The following is a 25,706-nucleotide window of genomic DNA, read 5'->3' as shown; positions in this document are numbered from 1 at the left end:
GTTACTGCACAAATAGAAACTTATCGTATTTCTTGTAGACGTACCAACAATCCAAGCATCAGGTATAACTATGGCAGCGGCCGGTGACTCCGTGATACTGGAGTGTCGTGTAGAGGCTCTGCCCAAACCCACTATAGCTTTCTGGAGGGACCCCAACGGCAGGACACCGGTTATAGACGGACCTAACTACACTATACAATTGATTGATGACCCTGAAGTAAGGAATTTATTTTTATAACATACACCAAACTTTTTGAATACTAGACCACCTAGACTGACTGTATTTAATAAGTAGCCTATGTGTTCTTCCAGACAGTGTTCTATATTTATGCCAAATTTCGTCGAGATCCGTTTAGCGGTTCTAGAGATACTTTCAAACAAAAATCCATCCATCCATCCATCTAAACATTCGCATTTATAATATGAGTAAGATTTGCAACTATATGCTTGTTAAATAAAATTTCTTTAAATTATTTTACTCTATATTCAAAAATAATTTGCATAATTGAAGATTAAAAACAAAAACAACAAATTCTAAATTCAATAAAGTGAAAGACATCGAAGATGTAAAAGCCGTGTGCAATTTTAATGTTCCGACCGTCCATTACTTTATTACAAGTGAGTTGTGGTCGACGTATTTAAACTCACTTTAATTATTTATGGAAATCCAATTCGCGCCATCTCATTATTATTCATGAGCTGTCAATACATTACTTTCTGAAGGACATTCGCTGACAATCGTCCTTTATTTGAAACGACCTCATCAAATTAAAACGGAAAGTTTTACAATTAGGAATAAGCTGATTTAACGTTTAATATTTTTAAACGAATTACAAAAAAATATGCCTCGTAAAATAGCTTTTCTCAAAGTATTCTTCTCAGACTCCTGGGGCTCCCAGCTATATTCTTTACTCTTGTCGTAGGACCAAACAAAGTACACGATGCGTTTAATAATAAAGAAGATATCGGAGTCAGACGAGGCAGACTACTTTTGCCACGCGGAGAACGCATTCGGTAAGACGCTGCGGCCCGTGTCCGTGCGCCTGCGCCACCCCGCGCCGCACCACAACGTCACCCAATGCTGCACACAGGTACCTGACTGTCGCCGATATATTGTCGACTATATAGTTCCGGTTCCGGCGTTAGAAAGCAAACATTGTTTATCGACGACTGCCGTGTTTAAATTCAATATTAATAGTTATCTCATTTAAACTTCAACAAAAGTGCAAAAACCCGATATTAAGTACTCGCAACTACATATGTCAGTAACAGTTCTGGTGAATCGTAGTGTTAAAAGTGAAAAAGGAGAAATAATTTGTTCACTCAAGACCAATAACCGCAAGTCAGCTAGCCATATTGTGTACATTGTGCCAACATTTTAAAATAATACTACACAATTCTGCCAACACCAAAAAAGACTGCGTCATCGTATTCCATCGGCAACTTCAACTGTCAAGTGTCACTGTCAAGAAACGTCAGAGTCATTGTCAACAGACGTCAAAGTCATTGTCAACAGACGTCAAATTCATTGTCAACAGACGTCAAAGTCATTGTCAACAGACTTCAAATTCATTGTCAACAGACGTCAAAGTCATTGTCGACAGACGTCAAAGTCACTGACTGTCTGACATCTTTGCTAGGAGTTGCCATCCTAAACGATTTTCCCTAGAATTAGGGAAAATATTAACCATAGTAAAAAAAAAAAAAGTTCAAAAAATGGATCAAAATATGCATTTACTTATTGAATTTTTAGAAGAAAAATTGAGCAAGCAAACTATAGAAATAACAAACGCCGTAACTAAAAACGTAATGGAAGCTATGAACGATAAAGTAAAATGCCTTGTAGAAGAAAATGAAAACTTAAAGGTAAAAACTTCAGAACTTCAGCAAAAGATAGCTTTTATGGAAAAAGAAAGAAGAATGTGTAACATAGTGATTTTCGGGGTTGAGGAGAAAGAAAGAAATCAAATAGAACTTATAAATTGCACTAAAGGAATTATAAATACAACTGGTGTACAGATTGAAAACAATGAGATAATCAAAGCTTATAGGATTGGAAAAATGACGGACAAAACTAGGCCAATTGTAGTGTCCATCTCAACAATTTGGAAAAAACAACTTATTATGAGAAGTAAGAAGAATCTACCACAGGGAATTTACCTTAAAGAAGATCTTCCAAAAAGTGTAATAGAAAGAAGAAAAGAACAACAAATGCAATTAGAGGAAGAAAGAAAGAAAGGAAATATTGCGTACTTCAACTATGATAAGCTCATAGTAAAGACGACGAAAGAAAATAATCGTGAAAAAAGAAAAAGAGAAACATCATTCTCACCACAAACACAAGAACAACCAAAACAATCTAACAGTAAAGAAGTCGTTAGTAGAGCTGACTATAAGAAGAGAAACAAAACGAACATGATGGACTATCTATCCAGCAGACCCAGATCACAATCATTAACGGACTCAACAACAAAAAACTAATCATCACGCCTTACAACCGGAAAATAGATATAGACAAACATAACAATACAATCACAACAAAAATAAAATACACCCCAATCCGGCCGGTCACCGTGGGGGAAGATGACCATTACCCTCCAAATAACTTAGGTCAACGCAAGGCACACCCGCAGAATATTACATCCTCACAAAGCGAAGACATAATCTACATTGCCACATACAACACTCTCTCATTAAGAACTGACGAAAGCTTGACCGAACTAATCTTAGTACTCGAACACATCAACTGGTCGATAGTTGGACTTAGCGAAGTCCGCCGACTAGGGGAGAGTATAGAAGATTATGGCGACTTTATTTTCTACTTCAAAGGAGACACTCCTGGTCTTTACGGCACAGGTTTTCTAATTAAAAGAAAACTAAAACATTACATAGACGGATTTATTGGTATTAACGAACGTATTGTTATTCTTAATATAAAATTACCCCCGAACAATGAGATATGGTCGATTGTACAAGTATATTCTCCAACAGAACAGTCTACTGCTGTTGAAATCGAATGTTTCTATTCTACCCTTTCAGAGGCAATTAAAAACCATACTCACAAGAATCTAATAGTGATGGGCGATTTTAATGCCAGAACTGGAAAAAGAGTAGAGGGAGAAGACATAGCACTAGGCCCATATTGTTATGGAAGAAGAACAAGAAATGGGGAAAAGCTTATCCAACTAGCATACGAGAATAACTTTAAAATAATGAATAGCTCATTTAAACAACGTGTCAATAACAGATGGACATGGGAGTCGCCAGACGGACGACACAGAAATGAAATTGATTATATTTTGACCAATAAAAGCAAAGCTTTTCAGGACTGCAGAGTAATAAATAACCTTAATTTTAACAGCAATCACAGAATGGTGAGAGCAAAATTACGAATAAAACAGGATAGGAACAGACCATACAAAATAAAAGTATCTAATACTAAAGAACAAATCAACATTGAAAACATGCAAGAGAAAATTAAAGTTCTTAGGGAAAAAATGAAACATCTCAATATTCAGGATAAATATAACAAGTTTGAAGAAATTATAACTACAGGAGAAAAAAGTGTTCCCAGCAATAAGAAGGGTAGGGCAAAGTGGTTAACTCAGGAAACACAAGACCTATTAAGGAAAAGAGCTGAAATAATATCAATGAACGAAAAAACAAAAGACACGAGAAAAGAGATAACGATTTTAAGTAAGGCAATTAAAACTAACATGAGGAAAGATAAACGAAAATACAAGTTAAGTATACTAGAACAATGTGTTCAAAAAACCGGAGGTACTAAAAAAGCATTGAAAAAACTAAGAGATAAAACAGATTGGATACCAAATATTATAAATAAAAATAACAAAATAGAATCAAGACGACCAGAAATAATTTCGAAAGCTACTAATTTCTTCCGAGATCTGTATTCAAAAACAAACACCACTCAGACCACAGACCTGTCAGGGGGAGATAGTGTACCGAATATATTACCTGCAGAAGTATACGAAGCTATAAGAACCCAAAAGGAAGATAAAGCTCCAGGTTCAGATGGGATCACCAACGAGTTTCTTAAAGCAAATAGAGAGCACCTGGTACCTACCCTTACCTACCTATTTAATGACGTTTTGGAGAGTGAGGTAATACCTGATCAGTGGACAACATCGACCATAATATTACTTCATAAGAAAGGAGACAAGAATAACATAAATAACTACAGACCCATTAGTATCATGTCTAACATTTATAAAGTATTTTCCAAAGTTATCCTAAATAGATTAACAAAAACTTTGGATGAGAATCAGCCGAGAGAACAAGCAGGATTTAGGAGTGGTTATTCCACAATAGACCACATTTATGTCGTGAAACAGCTATTTGAAAAAGCCAAAGAATTTAATATAAATTTCTATTGCTGTTTTGTAGACTATCGTAAGGCCTTCGATTCCCTTGAACATGACTTCATATGGCAAGCACTCCTCAACCAAGGTATTGAAAATAAATACATAAGAATATTGAAAAAAGTGTACAGTAATAGCAAAGCAAAAATAAAGTTAGAAAAAGAAGGGAAAGAAATAAACATAGAAAGAGGTGTCCGTCAAGGCGACCCTATATCACCAAAATTATTTACAGCCGTTCTGGAAGAAGTTTTTCGGCACCTAGACTGGAAGGAAGAAGGACTAACCATAAATGGCGAAAACATCTCACATCTAAGATTTGCGGACGATTTGATAGTTTTCTCACCTTCAGCTGAAAAATTGGAAGTAATGCTCCATGACCTGGATAGAGAAAGTCGAAAAGTAGGGTTAGTTATGAATACAGAAAAAACAAAAATCATGACAAACGGAGAGAAAATACCTATACATATAAACAACACTATTATGGAATATGTGGAAGAATATATTTATCTAGGTCACTTAATCTCGCCAACTGATGCAACCTCGAAAGAAATAGATAGACGTGTGGGTAACGCCTGGAAGCAATTCTGGAGCTTCAAAGATATTATGACAAATCGGGATATCAGCATGTTTATCAAGCGAAAGCTTTTTGATACCTGCATTCTACCTATAATGACATATGGTTGTCAGACTTGGGCAATCACAAAGGCTCAAAATAAAAAATTATCAGTGTGTCAGAATGCCATGGATAGATGTATGATGGGCGTGAGATTGTCGGACAGAATAAGAATTTCAAATATCAAGAAGCATACCAGAACAAAAGACGTCACAATCGTAGCCAAAAAGTTGAAATGGAAATGGGCGGGCCATACAATTAGAGGAAAGGAAAAATGGTCGAAATTAATAATGCACTGGTATACTAAACACAAGAACAGAAAAAGAGGTAGACCATGTACTCGTTGGGTAGACGAGATAAAAGCGGTAGCGGGGAGTGCATGGCCCAGAACAGCGAGAGACAGAAGAATGTGGTCCAAAATGGAGGAGGCCTTTGTCAAATTGACACACGGACAATGATTGTTTTATTAATTATAACGTTAAATTATGTTTGTTTGTATATTGTCTGAATAAAGGCTTATATTATTATTATTATTATTATTATTATTATATTATATTATATAGTTTGTAATCTAACTAGACATATTATGAACTATCACTAATAAATTAGTTTCAATTACTGATTCAGTGAGTTATTAAACAGATGAACGTGTCATCGGCGTGCATAGACGCGTGTAGCTTCCACCTGGACATGGACAACATCATGGACCGACCCGAGTGCCTCGACGACTTCGAGAAGCTAATGAAGTGCGCCGCAGACGGATCCGGTGAGATTATATAGCTGTTCGACACACTTCACACTGCTCAAGAACTCATCTAGAGACCTCATGGTCTAGAAAACGTCTTAAATATCGCTGACAACTCAAATACATAATTATTAATACGAAGTTTGGTACAACTTGTACTTTTCGATTGCATGTGTTAACAAAGACCACATTACAGACCACCGCGGATGCTGTGCGTCATGGGGCGTGCCGCGGTCCTGCCTCGAGTTGTGCCGCGGAGGACCAGTGGCGCGGTCCTGCGCGCTGCAACACGCACGACGAGCGCTGGCCTGCTTCAGAGACGCCGGAGCCCGATTACCAGGACCACCGAGAGAACTGCGCGCGCATGCTGCGCCTACTCCGCACGCTGTCCTACTTAGGTGAGAGGAACTTCGTAAAGGATAGATACTTTCGTCTTCCGTATGGTTTTTTGCATCGTATGGTCTTGCACTTGTTCTGCTGTTTGGGTGCATTGCAATAGTTGCGCCGATTTCTGACCTTCGACTTGTAACCTTAAATCTTTTTGTGTGTGCTTTATTCCAACGATTCCTAACACTAGACGCCTTTTAATTATACTGTTATACCATATGATGTAAATAAGCCGCGAATTTCGTTAAAAACACATCGTTCTGCTCCGGTTAGCTGGGAGCCGCCGCTGAAGAACCCGCAGACGGTGTACTTGTACCGTGTGTTCTGGCGCGCGTACGGCGCAAAGGTGCCGGAGAAGCTAGACACCAGCGAGACCAGCGTGGTGCTGACCGGCCTGCGCGATGACGTCAAATACGAGTGCGTCGTCAAGGCCGCCAACGACGTCGGTAAGGGATGCATTATGTCACACAGGTGACGTGGCCAACAGCACCGACCTCAAGCTTGGTGGCTACACTTGTGTTATCACCGAATTAAGAGTTCAAAGTGGTCTTTTAGTTTTGAAATAAGATTGAAGCCATATATTTTGTATCAGGCACGTCATCGCTGAGCGCGCCCATCATGTTCACGACGGCGGGTCAGGAGCTGGGCGCGGGCGCGGCGGCGGCGCCGGTGTCGGGCGGCGCGGCCTCTGCAGTAGGCGGCGCCGTCGCCTGCGTGCTGCTCGCCGCGCTGCTCCTCGCTGCAGGATTCTACTACCGGCACAGGAAGGTAAGCCACATCGGCACACCCCCACTACATTACCTCTACCGGGGTCACAGTAACAATATTCCTTTACAACTCTCTTATCTTCTCACTTCTAACTGGTTACTGCATAACTTTGATTTATTAAAATCTTTGAATTTGTTACAGAATTTAAGACTTAAAACGCAAGGGGGCGTTGCGTTTGAGAATCCCAGTTACCTCAGAGAAACAAATACTGACACATTAGGAAATGTAAGTACTTATTATATTTTCAACAAAATTCTATCAACACGTTAGGATTACTTGTTTATTTCTTTATTTCCTACTTATTATTACAAATTTTTATGGTTCAAAAAGATTTTTGAAAAATTTAAATACCCAGTAAGGATAAGAAGTCTGTAAAGCTTATTTCCTCGAGCAGGGTTCGTTAGCGAACGGCAACGCGAGCAACGGCGGCGGCGCGGCGCTCGCCGTGTCTAACAGCGCGGCGTGGCGACAGGAGACGCTGCAGCAGGCGGGAGGCGCGCGCGAAGTCGAGCCCACGCTGTACGAGGAGCTGAAGCTCGGACAGGACGGCGCCGGCTTCAAGCGACTCAAGCCATAGCCCGCGGCGCGCTCGACGCTCCGCTCGCCGAGCGGTTCGCCGAGCCGATCGCCGAGCCGCTCGCCGCGCTTCTCCTCGCCACGCATCGCGCCCAAGTACTGAACTCAGTGCAGTCTAATGTCGAAAAAAGTGACTGATTTCTCTCAATAAACACTCGAAAAATGTGAATAGTTATTTCATAAAGTTAATATATAAATAATGTAGTTTATGATTGAATATCAACAGAAATTTTAGAGAACCATAGATTTTAATAAAAAGTGTATGTAAATATTGCAAAATTAGTTTAAAAGGGACTTAGTCAAAACAATATGAAGAAATCAGTTGCACAAAAAAAGAGTGAATTCAAACTCCAAACACATAGAAACCGTTAAATATAGTGTGCAAAATCAAGAAGAAGCAACAAAACAGAACACTCAATAAAAATGGACGCAAGTGGCGCGGCTGCAGCGGAGTGTTAGATTAATAAAAAAAATAATTTATAATAATATTTTCCAGAGGTGTAACACTTTATGTGATGAAAACCAAAAAAATATATAAGATCTATATCCGATACTTTATGTAAATAAACAATATTGAAAGCAGGGGAAAACAAATAATTGAAACTATTTCCATTCCTCGTTCGCATGATCAAAACGCGCGAAAACCGACGCCATTTTGAAAAAGAATTCCGCTGCGTTCAATATAACTTCACTTAGGTCGCTATAGCTTCTTTAACGAAGCGATTTGTATTAAAGTTAGGTGGAACTCTATGAAAAATGTGCCTTCAATTTAAGAAGTAGGTAGAATATGTTAGCATTAGAAGTCTCTCGGCCTGTATAATATGTACCTAGTGTAAATAAACATACATTCCATAGAGCGTAGAAACACTGTACAATCTATGTTTAAACAACAGTGAAACGAATGGATTTGCACAGTATTAAGATTTTGATAAGTGTTAGCCATCGAAATAAATTGTTGAATAGAGTGAATAGAATAATATGTAAAATAAATTTTTAACAAAAAAAAATGTTTTCTAAAATTTTATTCACATTTCATACTGTCTTACGAGACTTAAATAAATATTTTAAATTTTTATTTTTTAAATACTATGGAACGATTTATTTAGTTTTATTCAATCACACTACGTATATTTATTTGTTGTATAAAATAAATGATCTCAGTCACAATTATTTTAGTAGAATAATTGTTAATTGAATTTTATTTCATTTTTTACTTTTTTTTTGGATTGCATCCTAGAAACGATATTCTAGCATTCAATGCAAAAAATGTGTCTGCTTAATGAAAATCCGCTTTATCTTAACTAATACAGGTTTATTATAATATAAAAGAAAACATTTAATTTATTGTCAATAAAATATATTATCTCAGACGTTCTTTGTATTTAGTTTTGTTCATACGTAGTGTGAAATTATATAAAGGCCTGACTTTTCTTATTATTAGGACTTCTTTGCTGTAAACAAATATGTTATTAGATTTAGTTATACAAGATGGATGTGATTAGATTTGTAAATAAAATAAAAAATGAACAAAGTACGTATACGAAATATTTATTTTTATACCTATGGTTCCCATCTCATTATTATTATATATATATATATATATATATATATATATATATATATATATATATATATATATATATATCAAATACACGTAAAAGTTTCAAGATCGAGAATTTTAACGATTCTTTATGAAATATTCAAATCAATAAAAAAACTCAACTAATAAAAAGCCAAAAATTAACAATGCAAATATTTAAGCCTAATTTATTACTTAAAAAAATCAATAGCATAGTTTTTTTTATTCGTAATTTATTGACACAAAATATTGGCAACACCGAACATCCCGCGCAAATAATCCGAACAAATCAAACAATGGATATTCACAGAGCTAACGAGATGTAAATACGTTACATATGCAAAATGGCGGCCTTGCTTGTTAACATAATTTTTTGTTATATCTTTAGATTTACTTAATAGACACGGATCAGGGGTTTATTGCCTTAACTTTATATTTAGTTGATAAAAACGCAATATTTTTTAATCTTATTATAAGTAAATCAACATTCAATAAGTACGCAAACGATTTTAATGGACACCATTATAAACTTTTATTTGTAACAAGTTTATTGTTTCCACTTAAATTAGGACAATTAAGTTTATTCTTTAAATGATTGTCGACTTAATTTCCACGTCTCGAAGTCTACGGTTTAATTGCGTAACTCGGTGGCTGTCCGCCTTTTGTTACACAACGTAATAGATTTAAAAACAAATTCAACTTTTTATGACCACGGGCCTTGCGTTATTAACTTAAAATGGTTTTCTATCCCACTTCTTTATATATGAAAAGTTGTTTTACACTGTCTGTAATAAGAAATAAATATTTATTACTATAAATGATACGCAATTTTGTAAATTTTCCAAACATTTTAATTCTTAGAGGGGCACTATCAATATCATTTAAAATTAAAAAAAAAAGTGTGAGCTGTCATGGGACGCCTGGCAGATGTGAAACATTGTGTGTGTACAAGTAATATGCATTAAATATTATATATATTATAATTTAATAATAATAATAATAAATAATATTAAATATTATTAAAATAATATATATATGTATACCTCAGTATAGCGTGGCGACCCGTCGCCACGGCAAGCGTCGCCACGCCTACAATTCGGTTTACAAGTGAGCCTATAGGTGTTTCACATCAAAAATGTTTGTACCAAAGTCATTTTAAATTTCCGTAAATATTCAGTTGGGCTACGGGTTACCGCTGCCTTTGAAAGTGAATTACACTTTAATGGACGTTGAAGTGAAAACGAATTGAACACTTTTGGTCCCTTCAATAATACATGCGTACCCAGTGTTGTCAACACATCAAATATTCTGGGAGAGTTAATACATCGTCCAGGAAAGGAAACACGTAATTGCATGCATGTAACGGAATATCATGGCAGGACGAAAAAGGTTAAATTTTAGCGTTATGTTAAACTATTATAATTAAGTTTAATTATGTGTAATATAAAAAACTAGCTCTCGCCCGCGACTCCGTCCTCGCGGAAATAAAGAATTATTAATAGCCTAACCTAAGTATCAAATTTCATCAAAATAACCTTCAAACATCCATCCATCTAAACATTCGAATTTTAAATATTAGTAAGATTTAATTAAATTTACGTGAATCCTTTTGAAACAAGGGGCATTAACATGACCACTTATAATCAAAGCACCAATATAACTTGATCTCTTCAGCCCCTAAGTCGTTCTCTCACTAAACCCCATCTTCCATAAACGCTTCATTCAGATTGATTGTATCGCGTTATAAAGTAATCCTATCGGATTAGAACGCTTAAAGGGATTTCTACAATTAAGTTTTACTATCAACTAACCCTATTAAATAAACGTCACTAAAGGCAAGATTAAATCTGATTTTAAGTGTTAGTGGAAAGATTTTCTAGACCTAGCAATAATTAATGGAATATACTTTTTACACCTATTGTGTACATCACACCTTAAACCTTCCTTTTTTCACCTAGAGACTAGTAAATAAGCCTTACTAATATTATAAATGCGAAAGTTTATATGGATGGATGTTTGTGTGAAGGTATCTCTAGAACAGCTTCACAGATCTTGATGATATTTGACAGAGCTAGTAGAAAATAACCTGGAAGAACGCATTTGCTACTTATTACGTTTTTTTCACGCGGACGGAGTCGCGGGCGACAGCTTGTATACATATAAGTACACTATATACCAAAGTGAAAAGGCATGTCACAGTGAGAGAGTGATCACTCATTCCTTAGTGAATGAAAAAGATAAATAAAACAAACGGTACAGAATAAAGAAAACACAAGATTAGTGCATTATGTTTTTTATTATGTGACATATAAAGAAAGAAAGCGTCGGTGGCTCAGCGGTTAAGCACTTGACTTGCATTCTGCAGGTCCTGGGTTCGAATCCCGCCATGTGCCAATGTGTTTTTCGATTTTCGATTTACATATGTACGTTTATCCGACGTTCTTACGGTGAAGGAAAACATCGTGATGCAACCTGCACATATCTGAGAAGAAATTCAATGATATGTGTGAAGTCAACCAACCCGCACTTGGCCAGCGTGGTTGACTATGGCCTAGTCACCCCTAACTTGGGGTAGGCTCCGAGCCCCTCGGTGGGGATATATAATGAGCTGATGATGATATAAAGAAACATTTATTTTTATGGAATGGTTCATTGTTTTTATTTCAGTTTTTTTTTCAGAAAGAAGAGAGCGAGATAGTTTGATAACATGTTTTAAGTCAATGTTTCAGCCGATGCAAACACAAGGGAACATCGAGCGATAATCGGGAGCGAGGTTGGAAACTGCAAAGAACGGGGCCGCACAATTCTGTGAATTACACCGGCCTAAATATCCTTTTAACCCCCCGCCCTTGAAGAAATTTAAGACAAAGCCCCCTTTTAAGACATGGTAAAAAAGGGCGCGTCGTAGAACTCGCTAAGGGCACTGGTAGCGGTTAAACCGACACTGCAGAAAACGATGGTAGGCAGCGGCGGGTCAGATGATTTTCAATTATCTATATTGTAAAATAAATTATTTTTCCTCGACAGAATACCTAAGTATACATAGTATGTGAGCCCTTTGTAATGCGTAGTTTAGTAACAAAGTTTAACAAGGTCTCAAAATTCAAGTCGGCAAATGTATTAAAACAATTACGCTGTAATTACGTCGGCGTAAACACCAACATCTGTTTATTAAACCCTCGACATGTCAATAATTCAAGAGGTGGTTGAGAGCGACGTACGCGTAAATGTAGAGTTTCACTGCCGTTAGACTTGTGTTATATTGTTATTCCTTTTATTTTCTTTGACAAAACATCATAATCATCAGCTATACCTCTTAACTAAGGGACTTGAATCCTACTCTAAGTTAAGGGTGACTAGACGCATCACATATATCTTTGAATTTCTTTTCAAATATGTGCAGATTGTTACACGATTTTTTCCTTCACCGTAAGAACGTCGGATAAATGTACATTATATAAATCAAAAATCTAAAAACACATTGATACATGACCCGATTCGAATCTAGGACCTGCAGATTATAAGTCAAGTGCTTAACCACTGAACCACTGACGCTCGACAAAACAGAATATGTAACAAAACAAGTGCCACGTCAGTGGAATTCTACTGTTAGAATTCATGTTTGTGTTTAGATACGACGCGTTATTTGTGCCTGTTACCATAAATGTGTATTGTATTTAGTCTGCCTATTTAAATATTCAACGCGATTTATGCTTAGAATTCAATTTAATGGGTAACTTCTGTTGAACCATAGCATACAAATTCATTACTACTGCTAACTTAATCAACTTTATTACCTTAGAGTACAACAAAGATCAGGCATTGTTGACAAATAGGCTGGTTTTAAATTTTTTCATGTAGGTAACTATCATAAAATTATTTAGACAGAGAGCACAAAGTTATTTCTAAAGGAACTTTGTAGATTTTTATAATTAAAAACTAAGTATAACTAGCCAGTTCTGACAGAAAAAATTTTTTTCGCATTAATATAATTAGATACACATGGATATTATTAACCGTAACATTTTTGCATCTGGCAATATTGGGTCGGTAATTTGACGTCTACCGGATATCCTGTCGGGATGATGAGGGCGCACATCACAAAAATGAGTCCGACCGCACGATACAAGTTGACACCTCGCCTACAGAAAACTGAGAAACACACAGACAGACGATAAGGCTTACATATAAATATTAAAATGTTTTTTTTGCAATATTTATTGCAAAAAAAAAATTATTATAACTATGACCTTTATTTTCGCAGAAAAAATTATACTTAACTAGTAAGTAACTGGTAAATGTTTTATTTGTTATCACTGTAATTTTCCTCGTACCTGTAGAAAAACTTATTGTGTTCTCTATTTTTTCAGTGAGAATGCGAGGGATGGTAATATATTTTAGTATTTCGGCTATGAAAATAAAAATGATTCTACCTATATATTTCAACACAATTATTTACAGCGGACGTCAATTCTTAATGGCCGTATGTCGCAATATACAGATCACAACAAATATTTTCATGGAGATTTTTCACGGCACTGCTTATTTATCGTATGTGAACGACCTCTTTAGGAAAATTATCCTCCCATCGTATAATTAAAAAATAAAAGAGTAAATAATAAATAAGGAAAAGCCGTCTAACAAGTGCAACACTGTTCTCATTTTATTTTTTCTCAGTAACATTTTACATTGCCAGTATAAATTATTCACAATACCTCCAACTCTTTTCAGCGCCAAAGGGAAAATGGCAAATTTTTGTACATTTTAAATTAAAAAAAGCCTTCCTGGTGTGCATATTTTATATTACAGGCAAACGTAAACACTCATTATACGCAGGCATCTTACATGAACAAATATGTATATAGATACTGGCAGAATACATGAATGACTTAAATTAATTGGTAAAAGCTATTGGTTTTTTTTCACGTTACCGGGATACGGTTCATTTTTACACAAGACAAAAAAAAAATATGGTTAGTCACTTTAGTCCGGTCAATATGACGTGCAAAGCTAAAATAATCCGCATAGAGCTAAAAAAAATTAGTAATTATTGTCACACCATTATATGTGAAATCTGAAAATCCCCACATTTGTGGGACCTCCGTGAAGTTGGCCCCCTCACTTTCATTTTTTTAACTTTTTTTTACGCAAATCGTTTGAGAATCGTTTGAGAGGGTTTGAGAGAAAAGAAATATCGTTTGAGAGTTCCTACTTTCTCCGTAAAAACAATTTCAAATTCTAGTGTTAAGTTGGCCCCCTCACTTTACTTTTTTTTATTTTTTTCAATGTGAATCGTTAGAGAGTCGTTTGAGAGACATTAAGAGAAAAGAAATATCGTTTGAGAGTTTTTACTTTTTCTGTAATAAATATTTTAATTCTGGGCATCGAAAGTTACAAATCGATTTTTTTTTTCCTAATTAAATATGGCAATCATGCACTTGGACGTTTCAAATTTATTGTGTAGGTAGAGAATGGTAAGAGAGTGATTGAGAGAAAAGAGAAATCGTTTGAGAGTTAATACTTTTTCTGAAATACATATTTCACTGTCGGAATCGAAAGTAACAAATCGATTTTCCTTTTTTCCGAATTAAATATAGCAATCATGCACTTGGACGTTTCAAATTTATTATGTAGGTAGAGAATGGTAAGAGAGTGATTGAGAGAAAAGAGAAATCGTTTGAGAGTTAATACTTTTTCTGAAATATATATTTCAATGTCGGAATCGAAAGTAACAAATCGATTTTCTTTTTTCCGAATTAAATATAGCAATCATGCACTTAGACGATTCAAATTTATGGTGTAGGTAGAGAATGGTAATAGAGTGATTGAGAGAAAAGAGAAATCGTTTGAGAGTTAATACTTTTTCTGAAATACATATTTCACTGTCGGAATCGAAAGTAACAAATCGATTTTCCTTTTTTCCGAATTAAATATAGCAATCATGCACTTGGACGTTTCAAATTTATTATGTAGGTAGAGAATGGTAAGAGAGTGATTGAGAGAAAAGAGAAATCGTTTGAGAGTTAATACTTTTTCTGAAATATATATTTCAATGTCGGAATCGAAAGTAACAAATCGATTTTCTTTTTTCCGAATTAAATATAGCAATCATGCACTTAGACGATTCAAATTTATGGTGTAGGTAGAGAATGGTAATAGAGTGATTGAGAGAAAAGAGAAATCGTTTGAGAGTTAATACTTTTTCTGAAATATGTATTTCAATTTCGGAATCGAAAGTTACAGATCGGTTTTCCTTTGCTCCGAAATAAATATGGCAACCATGCACTTGGACGTTTCAAATTTATTGTGTAGGTAGAGAATGGTAAGAGAGTTATTGAGAGAAAAGAGAAATCGTTTGAGAGTTAATACTTTTTCTGAAATATATATTTCAATGTCGGAATCGAAAGTAACAAATCGATTTTCCTTTTTTCCGAATTAAATATGGCAATCATGCACTTAGACGATTCAAATTTATGGTGTAGGTAGAGAATGGTAATAGAGTGATTGAGAGAAAAGAGAAATCGTTTGAGAGTTAATACTTTTTTTGAAATAAATATTTCAATGTCGGAATCGAAAGTTACAGATCGGTTTTCCTTTACTCCGAAATAAATATGGCAATCATGCACTAAGACGTTTCAAATTTATTGTGTAGGTAGAGAATGCTTAGAGAGTGATTGAAAGAAAAGAGAAATCGTTTGAGAGTTAATACTTTTTCTGAAATAAATATTTCAATGTTGGAATCGAAAGTTACAGATCGGTTTTCCTTTACTCCGAAATAAATATGGCAATCATGCACTTAGACGTTTCAAATTTACTGTGTAGGTAGAGAATGGTAAGAGAGTGATTAAGTGAAAAGAGAAATCGTTTGAGAGTTGATACTTTTCCTGAAATAAATATTTCACTGTCGGAATCGAAAGTTACAAATCGATTTTCCTTTTTTTCGAATTAAATATGGGAATCATGAGGATAAACGATTCAAATTTACTGTGTAGGTAGAGAATGGTTATAGATTGATTCAAAGAAAAGAGAAATCGTTTGACAGTTAATACTTTTTCTGAAATAAATATTTATTTTTTTGAGATTTGTAAGTTTTTGAAAATCGATTTGTTACTTACGATTCCGAAATTGAAATATTTATTTCAGGAAAAGTATCTACTCTCAAACGATTTCTCTTTTCTCTCAATCACTACCTAATCATTCTATACCTATACAAAAAATTTGAAACGTTTAAGTGCATGATTGCCATAATTAATTCGTAATAAAAGAAAAATCGATTTGTAACTTTCGATTCCGACATTGAAATATATACTTCAGAAAAAGTATTAACTCTCAAACGATTTCTCTTTTCTCTCAATCACTCCCTAAGCATTCTCTACCTACACAATAAATTTGAAACGTCTTAGTGCATGATTGCCATATTTAATTCGTAATAAAAGAAAAATCGATTTGTAACTTTCGATTCCGACATTGAAATATATACTTCAGAAAAAGTATTAACTCTCAAACGATTTCTCTTTTCTCTCAATCACTCTCTAAGCATTCTCTACCTACACAATAAATTTGAAACGTCTTAGTGCATGATTGCCATATTTATTTCGGAGTAAAGGAAAATCGATCTGTAACTTTCGATTCCGACATTGAAATATTTATTTCAAAAAAAGTATTAACTCTCAAACGATTTCTCTTTTCTCTCAATCACTCTATTACCATTCTCTACCTACACCATAAATTTGAATCGTCTAAGTGCATGATTGCCATATTTAATTCGGAAAAAAGGAAAATCGATTTGTTACTTTCGATTCCGACATTGAAATAAATATTTCAGAAAAAGTATTAACTCTCAAACGATTTCTCTTTTCTCTCAATCACTCTCTTACCATTCTCTACCTACATAATAAATTTGAAACGTCCAAGTGCATGATTGCTATATTTAATTCGGAAAAAAGGAAAATCGATTTGTAACTTTCGATTCCGACAGTGAAATATTTATTTCAGGAAAAGTATCAACTCTCAAACGATATCTCTTTTCACTTAATCACTCTCTAAGCATTCTCTACCTACATAATAAATTTGAAACGTCTTAGTGCATGATTACCATATTTAATTCGAAATAAAAGGAAAATCGATTTGTAACTTTCGATTCCGATAGTGAAATATTTATTTCAGGAAAAGTATCAACTCTCAAACGATTTCTCTTTTCACTTAAGCACTCTCTTATCATTCTCTACCTACACAGTAAATTTGAAACGTCTAAGTGCATGATTGCCATATTTAATTCGGAAAATAGGAAAATCGATTTGTTACTTTCGATTCCGACATTGAAATATATATTTCAGAAAAAGTATTAACTCTCAAACGATTTCTCTTTTCTCTCAATCACTCTCTTACCATTCTCTACCTACACAATAAATTTGAAACGTCCAAGTGCATGGTTGCCATATTTATTTCGGAGCAAAGGAAAACCGATCTGTAACTTTCGATTCCGAAATTGAAATACATATTTCAGAAAAAGTATTAACTCTCAAACGATTTCTCTTTTCTCTCAATCACTCTATTACCATTCTCTACCTACACCATAAATTTGAATCGTCTAAGTGCATGATTGCCATATTTAATTCGGAAAAAAGAAAATCGATTTGTTACTTTCGATTCCGACATTGAAATATATATTTCAGAAAAAGTATTAACTCTCAAACGATTTCTCTTTTCTCTCAATCACTCTCTTACCATTCTCTACCTACATAATAAATTTGAAACGTCCAAGTGCATGATTGCTATATTTAATTCGGAAAAAAGGAAAATCGATTTGTTACTTTCGATTCCGACAGTGAAATATGTATTTCAGAAAAAGTATTAACTCTCAAACGATTTCTCTTTTCTCTCAATCACTCTCTTACCATTCTCTACCTACACAATAAATTTGAAACGTCCAAGTGCATGATTGCCATATTTAATTCGGAAAAAAAAGAAAATCGATTTGTAACTTTCGATGCCCAGAATTAAAATATTTATTATAGAAAAAGTAAAAACTCTCAAACGATATTTCTTTTCTCTTAATGTCTCTCAAACGACTCTCTAACGATTCGCATTGAAAAAAGTAAAAAAAAGTAAAGTGAGGGGGCCAACTTAACACTAGAATTTGAAATTGTTTTTACGGAGAAAGTAGGAACTCTCAAACGATATTTCTTTTCTCTCAAACCCTCTCAAACGATTCTCAAACGATTTGCGTAAAAAAAAGTTAAAAAAATGAAAGTGAGGGGGCCAACTTCACGGAGGTATTTGTGGGGACTTTCAGATTCCCCATACCGTATACTCTTTGGTACCGTATACCAAAGAGTATACGGTATTTACCGTATACTCTTTGGTAATAAAAAAAATCGTTGTAACGAAGATTTTCATGTTAAAAATACAAATAATTTGAGCACTGTATAAGATTTAAATTGAATTTTAAATCAAAAGGCCTTCTCGTTGCTGCATAAATTTAGTATTCACTAGAGCGTAAGGGACTATCTCTGCTCGGAAGGAGTTCGCTTTTAGCTAAAAGTTATTTGATATACAACCGGATGTACGCACCAGGCAATATATTAGTATAGTTATACTTCAAATAGACTTATCTTGAGCTTTTTCAAATTAAATATTTTATTTATTATTGATATCATAATATATAAGCTTTAAAAAGGTATTGTTAAAAATGTTAAACTGTTTCATTTAAAGAAAACGTTTTAATTTTATCAACCATAGTTTACAAGAGGATAACAGTCTAATCAAAAAGTTATTAGACGTTTAACATCTCCTGCTATGTCTTCATGATCCTAGACCTTTGAAATCGTCACAAATTTTCAGAATTGATCCCCTTATTTTATTGTCCACTATTGTAAAGATTTTTATAGGATAGAATAATAAACTTTTTAATCGCAATAATCCCGTAACGATTGACTTTATAACAGCAAGTGAGATAACCTTTTAAACCCCTCCTAAATGTTTAGGGATAACACATTAACATTAGCAGCGCGTGACGCTAAGGCAATAGTGGCTCAGTTTGACAGACGGCGGGGCGGATGTCTCACGTGACCGGACATCACACATGGTTTAACTAATTACGGTTGAACTTTCACTTAAATTTACTCGAATCGTTATTTTGTTATATATTTTTTCAAACTACAAATAAAGTAGGGTAAAAGCTAATCACTTTATTAGGTTTACTTAAGAAATTTTCATAATAACTGCCAGTAACACTTTAAAGAGAGTGAGATTCAAACTAAATTTTTATAATATCAATAAAGTGCGGTTTTAGACTGGAATTAGTATTAGTACCGGATTAAGATTAGTCCTAAAGATATATAAAATACTCCTCTTTCAAATTTGATAATTAAAATTGGTACCACATAAAAAATGGACTTATTCTATAATAGGAATTTGTAATTACAAACGACAGTCCAGCGACGATTGACACCGTGTTAACGCTACGATGCTCGCTGCGCAATTCACAAAGGGGCGATTATTTTACGAACAGTAATGTACAGTGGACACGGCAATTGTTCCATGCAGCTGCAAACAACAGATAGCGCAACTGCAATTCGCAGTTACTGCGAAAATTGTCAATAAAACTGCCTTCTGTAGACTATTGCCTCGATTAATGTACTATTGTATACATATATTTTAATGAAAAACTTGGAAAAGTTAATATATCGTAAGTAACCACTAAGATTAGTAAATTTGATAATTTAATCTTTTCTAGTAAGTGAGATCTTGATCATTGGCCCGGGAGCCAGGTGCATTTTTTTGTCAATTATTTCCTCTCGAGCGAAACTTCGTAAAATGCATAAGGGACTTATACTATGAATACTCGCGACCGTCAGCTGCGACTAGGTGGGTGGGGTGGGCAGTGGCAGCCTCCCAAACATGGAGAAAGAAAAAATTTTTCAGTCATTTCCTCTCATTTGAAAATTTATCAGAGTATAGTATATGTGGCTCAGGGGTTAAGCACTTGACTTGCAATCTGCAGGTCTTGGGTTCGAATCCCACCATGTACCAATGTGTTTTTCTATTTTCGATTTACATATGTACATTTATCCCACGTTCTTACGGTGAAGGAAAACATCGTGATACAACCTGCACATATCTGAGAAGAAATTCAATGATATGTGTGAAGTCAACCAACCCGCATTGGGCCAGCGTGGTTGACTATGGCTTAGTCACCCCTAACTTGGGGTAGGCTCCGAGCCCCTCGGTGGGGACGTATAGTGAGTTGATGATGATGATGATGATAGTATTATGTTGTATTTTGAAAGAAAAACATAGTCAGCTGACCATAACACGGTGGATTATACGTCAGCTGGCTGTGCTAGTGTAATGTAAAGTGTGTCGTCACAATATCCGCGCTAGTATATACAATATACTTAAGAAACGTTATTGCCTCCCGGATGAAAATTTATCAGAGAATTGTTAAAATACTCTAGTAAATAATAAAAAAAATCAGCTAGCTGTAAGTAAAGGGAAAAGTCGTCAGCTGATAAGTTTCAGTGGGTCATAGATGCTGTTGCGTTACACCTTTCAAGGTGCCAGCTGACAAACTTTCCACCGAGGTACAGCAAGCTGACATTAATTTTCATTCATAGTAGCATATAAACGATCACCAGGTAAATTTTTATTTGAGAGGAAATGACTGAAAAAATTTTTTTTTCTTCATGTTTGGGAGGTTGCCACTGCCCACCCCACCCACGGAGCCGCAGCTGACGGTCGCGAGTATTCATAGTATAAGTCCTTTATGCATTTTACGAATTTTCGATTGGGAGGGGATTGGTCATGAAAATCTGTCGCTGGCCCCCGGACCATCTTGTTTGATAAATATGATTAATAAATAATGTTCAAATCGTGTAGGACGTTATTTTTGATAATCATTTGTACAATAAAAATAATAGTTTAATTATAAAGATACAGCTCTATATAACATCTAAAACCATTTAATTAATTGCCTGGTATTAACATTTAAAAGTAATCTGCTTTCACAAAGGATGGAGAAATCATTAAAACTTTGCTTTTATCTTCTTTATTAGCTGTTGTCTGTTCGCAGCGACTCCCCGTCTAATGTTGACACCCGGCGAAATTAAAAAACATACAATAGCCTTCACAAAACACTAGACCATAGATTTCACTCTATTGAAATCATTTTTTTTTATTTCATGTTAAAATTTAACTAGAAGTTGATTGAATTATGATACGTGATCCTTCTTATAAATATCAAATAGTTATTTTTTAATTTCTCTGAAATGAAAAACTAAAATGACTGATGCGAAATTCTGCAATAAAAATTTTTAAGTTCTTAGCTTTTATAAAACTTACTGATACTTGCTAGGAAGAAATAGTATGAGTTCTAAAGCAAGTTTTTAAATAATCAGTATTTCACTATAAAAATCTCAGAATGCTCAATTATTATTTTCTCCTTTTTTTTCTCCTCTATGATCTATTTGCAAAGAAATTTGTATAATTTATAATCTTTATTTTTATTTCAGATCCATAGACGAGATGGAATGTAGCAAATAATCGAAAAGAATGTAATAAACATAAGATATTGTATCACCCTTTTTGTTACGGAGAGTACTCAGTAGGTACTTAGGATTCGTTGTGTAATGTAAATTACACCAATACTGTAATAAAAAAGAACAAACATCAAACAAAGCTGAAAGAGTTTTACTTCTAAAATTATATATAAAGTTATACATTAATACAAACTTGTATACTCGCGTACCCTAATTCAGAGCTTGTTTAAAAAAATAAAACAATTGTGTAAATAATCAAAACGCATATGGAGAAAAGTTAGCAGGAATTTGCGCCGTAACATATTTTTAATTTTCCTTAAGATTTTAATTTATTCAGTTACGATATTGCTTTACTTTAAAAGTGAAAAGCTTAAATTAACCAGCGAACTCCATCATCTTTATACTAAAGTAGCCATTTAGGATAAGTAACATCCGGAAGGGCCTTCAAGTTCCCACTTAAACCGCAATTCGAAATCCATTTACTAAGAAGCCTTTTGGATAATTTTCGTGTATATTTTTAGTTATATTATATATTTTATATCATTTAATCAAGGAATTCACGATAAAGAGTAAAGACATATGTTATGTAAATTAATATGAAATAAAAAGTTTGAAGCATTTGTGGTGTCGCGTAACTAGTGGAAAATTAGCCTGTCATCAACCTGTCTTTTTTCCTTAACGTGGGTCAGCACAGTATGAACTACTCTTCCATACATCTCTATCAGTCGTCATTCACTCCATACTTACGCATATCTACTTTCACACAACACATTAATATTTTCATCGGTCTTCCTCTATTTGTGTAGCCATCTACATTTATTCTCATTACTTTTTTGTTTCGAGATCATCATCTCTCCGCATAATATGTCATGGAAAATTAGTTACATGAGGAGAAAATGTTTTTATAAAAAAACTAGCTATGGATGGATGGATGCATATTTATTAAAAGTTATCTGCAGAACGGTTCAACGGATCTCGATGTATAGAACATAGCCTGGAAAAACACATAAGCTACTTTTTTTTAATCCGCGCGGACAGAGACGACAGAGACGCAGACGACAGCTAGTATAGTAATAATAGATACCCAACAGAGAAAGAATTTTTCAATTCGGTTCAGTTGTTTCGGACACTATTCAAAGCTAACAAACAAATTATAATACTTACTATACATATCTTAAATTACAATTGTGGAGGTTTTAGTTTAGTTTTAAAGCATTTATTTTAAAAATTGTATTCATAACATAGCTTTTAGTTCATCTATGGTGTTTCAAAACGTTCTATCAATGTCAAAATAATAAATCAAAACAATATTGACGTTTATGTCAAATGGGGATATAAAAGAAAATATTTATAGATTTTCATGGAAATGAAATGCAATGAATATGAAAAGAAATACTCATATATTTGATTTGTACTGGGAAGATATATTAGTTGCCAAAGTAATACCATTTTTGACTATACGTGAATGTTTTAATTTTCGTTGTGTTTCTCGAACTTGTCTTCAAATAATAGATATGTATTTTGCTAAATTGAAATCATTAAAACTAATGAATAAAGGCTTCTCCCCGCACACATTCAATGTAAGCATTAATTAGAAAATTATATTAAATACAATATCTATAATATATAAAACTATAACATTTCGGTACATTTTCAGGTATTTGCAACCACTTGTACACACTTAAATTTATTGAATTTGAGTCGATGTCACTCGATAAGCGACAATGAATTGATCCCGATGTTACGTAAAAACCACAATATAGAAAGTCTGAATCTAAGTCAGTGCAAGAATTTGTCTGCAAAATGTTTGCAGCCTGTTATCCTCCATTGCAACAACTTACGGATACTGAAACTTGCGCGATGTTCGTGGTTGACTACGGGAGCTATCGAAGCACTGGCTCTCCATCAGAGTAAGCTAGAGGATGTTGACTTGGCATTTTGTGTTGCTATATCAGAGAGTTGCATTTTAATTTTCATAAAGAAGTTCCGACAAATAAAGACTCTGAACTTAGAAGGCAACAAGCAGGTGACTGACAAATGCCTGTATACTATATCAAAATACAGTAAGTCACTGAAGCTTCTAAATTTAGGAGGTTGTTGTGAAATAACTGATAAAGGAGTGAGGTAATTATAAAAGATTTTATTTTTGGAGTTTTGGGGGAAGCCTATCCTTTATATTTTATTTAATAGTACATATTAATTTATTCAAGAGCGTTGGTGGCTCAGGGGTTAAGCACTTGACTTGCAATTTGCAGGTCCTGTATTTGAATCCAGCCATGTACCAATGTATTTTTTTGAGTATCGATTTACATATGTAAATTTATCGGACATTCTTACGGTGATGAATTTAAAGAAATGTTTGAAGTGAACCAACCGCCCTTGACCAGCGTGGTTGACTATGGCCTAGTCACCACTAAGTTAGGGTAGGCTCAGAGCTCCTCTGTGAGGATGTGTAGTGAGCTGATGATGATTAATTAATTATAACAATTACATAATTCCAGAGCACTTGCACTACACTGTCCCAAGCTAGAGGGCCTTTTGATCCGTGGCTGCACTAAAGTGACAGAGAACAGTCTCCGACTGTTGAGAAACAAGGTCCATCTGGACAGAAGACCAGTAGATCCAGTGCCTGTTCCAATTTATGTGCAAATTTAAAAAAAACATATAATGGTTGTGCTGTAAAAGTTGTTGGTATTTTGTTGCTAATATTATAATATAGGTAAAGTATGTGTATATAAATGAATAGAATAATTGGGAATAGCCAGTTTCAAGATGAACCAAATCCAGTTGCAAAATGTATATAAACAATTCTTTAAATTACCTCCAGAACAGTTATTATTTGTTTATTTATTTTCTAGTATTAAAATACAATTACGATTATTTGTAAAAACATCAAAAATATTATTTCACAATAACACTTACAGTTCTTTATCTTTATTGTTGTATAAACTATAAATTATCTTAACCAAAGTAATAACATAAAAACATCTTGAAATCGTAAATATTTTACATATAATGGCGAGATTACGTAAACAAAAAAACCAATTAGTATTTTTAATAATTTAAATAAATGTACTTAACCGTGGGTTTTTGAGACCAAAATCTCTGTATAAAACATATCATCCCTGTCAATATCTTTGATAAAACAGTGATAACAGATTTTAAACATATGTTTTGGTCTCGGAAACCCACAGTAAGTCTTTTATATTATTTACCCTTGTTTTAAAAGGTTGGTTTTAGAGTCACACTGACTATAGGATGATATCTATGCGTCATTCTAGAACATTTCAGATGGCACTGATGGCCAATCTGACTTTAAAACCAATCTAATCCATGGAAAAATTATAAAACGACTAGCTGTCGCCTGCGACTCTGTCCGCGCGCAGTTAAAAAAAATGAAAAATAGATGTTGGCCGATTCTCAGACCTACTGAATATGCTCACAAAATTTCATGAGAATCGGTCAAGCCGTTTCGGAGGAGTACGGGAACGAAAACTGTGACACGAGAATTTTATATTGGATTTATATTGAATTTTATATTTTATATTGACTATTGGCATAAAAAATGTCAATAGTATTTATATGTAAATGAAAGTATGTGAACTCAATTTGATATTGTACATAGTTTGGTTTTAAATTATATTTATTTAAAATGTACAAGTAAAAAAAAATTATAAAAAATTATTAATAAATAATTCAATGCTTGCCATCTTCTACCAAATAATTGTTAATTGTACCTTATAGGATATAGAAAGTTTGCATCATCAATAAATGTTATGTATATAACCAACTTTTTAACTATTGTATAATAACTTCCAGTTGAAATCCTTTTGTTTTGTATAAAAGGAAAATAATAAAAAAGGGCTCTCTATACCGAAAATCTAACTGGCAATAGGAATTAGTCATGGATAACTCTAAAATTGATCTGCAGATCAGGTCACGGTTCACATGTCTCAATTAGATCAGTGAACAGGCTCGCAGCTCAGCTCACGTTGATCCTGCAGGTTGATTTGCATTTTGAGCTGAGAACTGTGACTCACTAGGCAGCTTGCGGCTCATCGGTTAGCATATAGTTCAAGTACATTGTGATGAGTTGCCAATTTAGTTATTGAGCTAC

At 34.3% G+C, this 25,706-nt stretch overlaps 2 protein-coding genes across 3 annotated transcripts in view; both read left to right on the top strand.

Moving 5' to 3' along the window:
* The window catches only part of LOC106713237 (Ig-like and fibronectin type-III domain-containing protein 2), a 75,154-nt gene extending 66,701 nt beyond the window's left edge, over window positions 1-8,453 (top strand). For both annotated transcript variants that reach the window (XM_045681329.1, XM_045681328.1), the window contains exons 21-28: window positions 39-217; window positions 924-1,091; window positions 5,638-5,761; window positions 5,937-6,138; window positions 6,401-6,573; window positions 6,720-6,895; window positions 7,037-7,120; window positions 7,290-8,453. In XM_045681329.1, coding sequence (XP_045537285.1) covers window positions 39-217; window positions 924-1,091; window positions 5,638-5,761; window positions 5,937-6,138; window positions 6,401-6,573; window positions 6,720-6,895; window positions 7,037-7,120; window positions 7,290-7,472 — 1,289 coding nt within the window. In that variant the 3' untranslated portion in view covers window positions 7,473-8,453. The remainder of the gene's footprint in view (window positions 1-38; window positions 218-923; window positions 1,092-5,637; window positions 5,762-5,936; window positions 6,139-6,400; window positions 6,574-6,719; window positions 6,896-7,036; window positions 7,121-7,289) is intronic.
* A 14,480-nt stretch (window positions 8,454-22,933) lies between these two features.
* Window positions 22,934-24,413, top strand: LOC106713188 (F-box/LRR-repeat protein 15). The gene is made up of 3 exons (XM_014505906.2): window positions 22,934-23,169; window positions 23,247-23,713; window positions 24,091-24,413. The coding sequence occupies exons 1-3, from the start codon at window positions 22,966-22,968 to the stop codon at window positions 24,242-24,244; spliced, it is 825 nt and encodes a 274-aa protein (XP_014361392.2). The 5' UTR covers window positions 22,934-22,965; the 3' UTR covers window positions 24,245-24,413.
* Window positions 24,414-25,706: the final 1,293 nt, after the last annotated feature.

This window comes from Papilio machaon, chromosome 15, assembly GCF_912999745.1.
Source record: "Papilio machaon chromosome 15, ilPapMach1.1, whole genome shotgun sequence".
NCBI classification, from domain to species: Eukaryota; Metazoa; Arthropoda; class Insecta; order Lepidoptera; family Papilionidae; genus Papilio; species Papilio machaon.
This window is presented reverse-complemented; position numbering and strand designations above follow the sequence as displayed.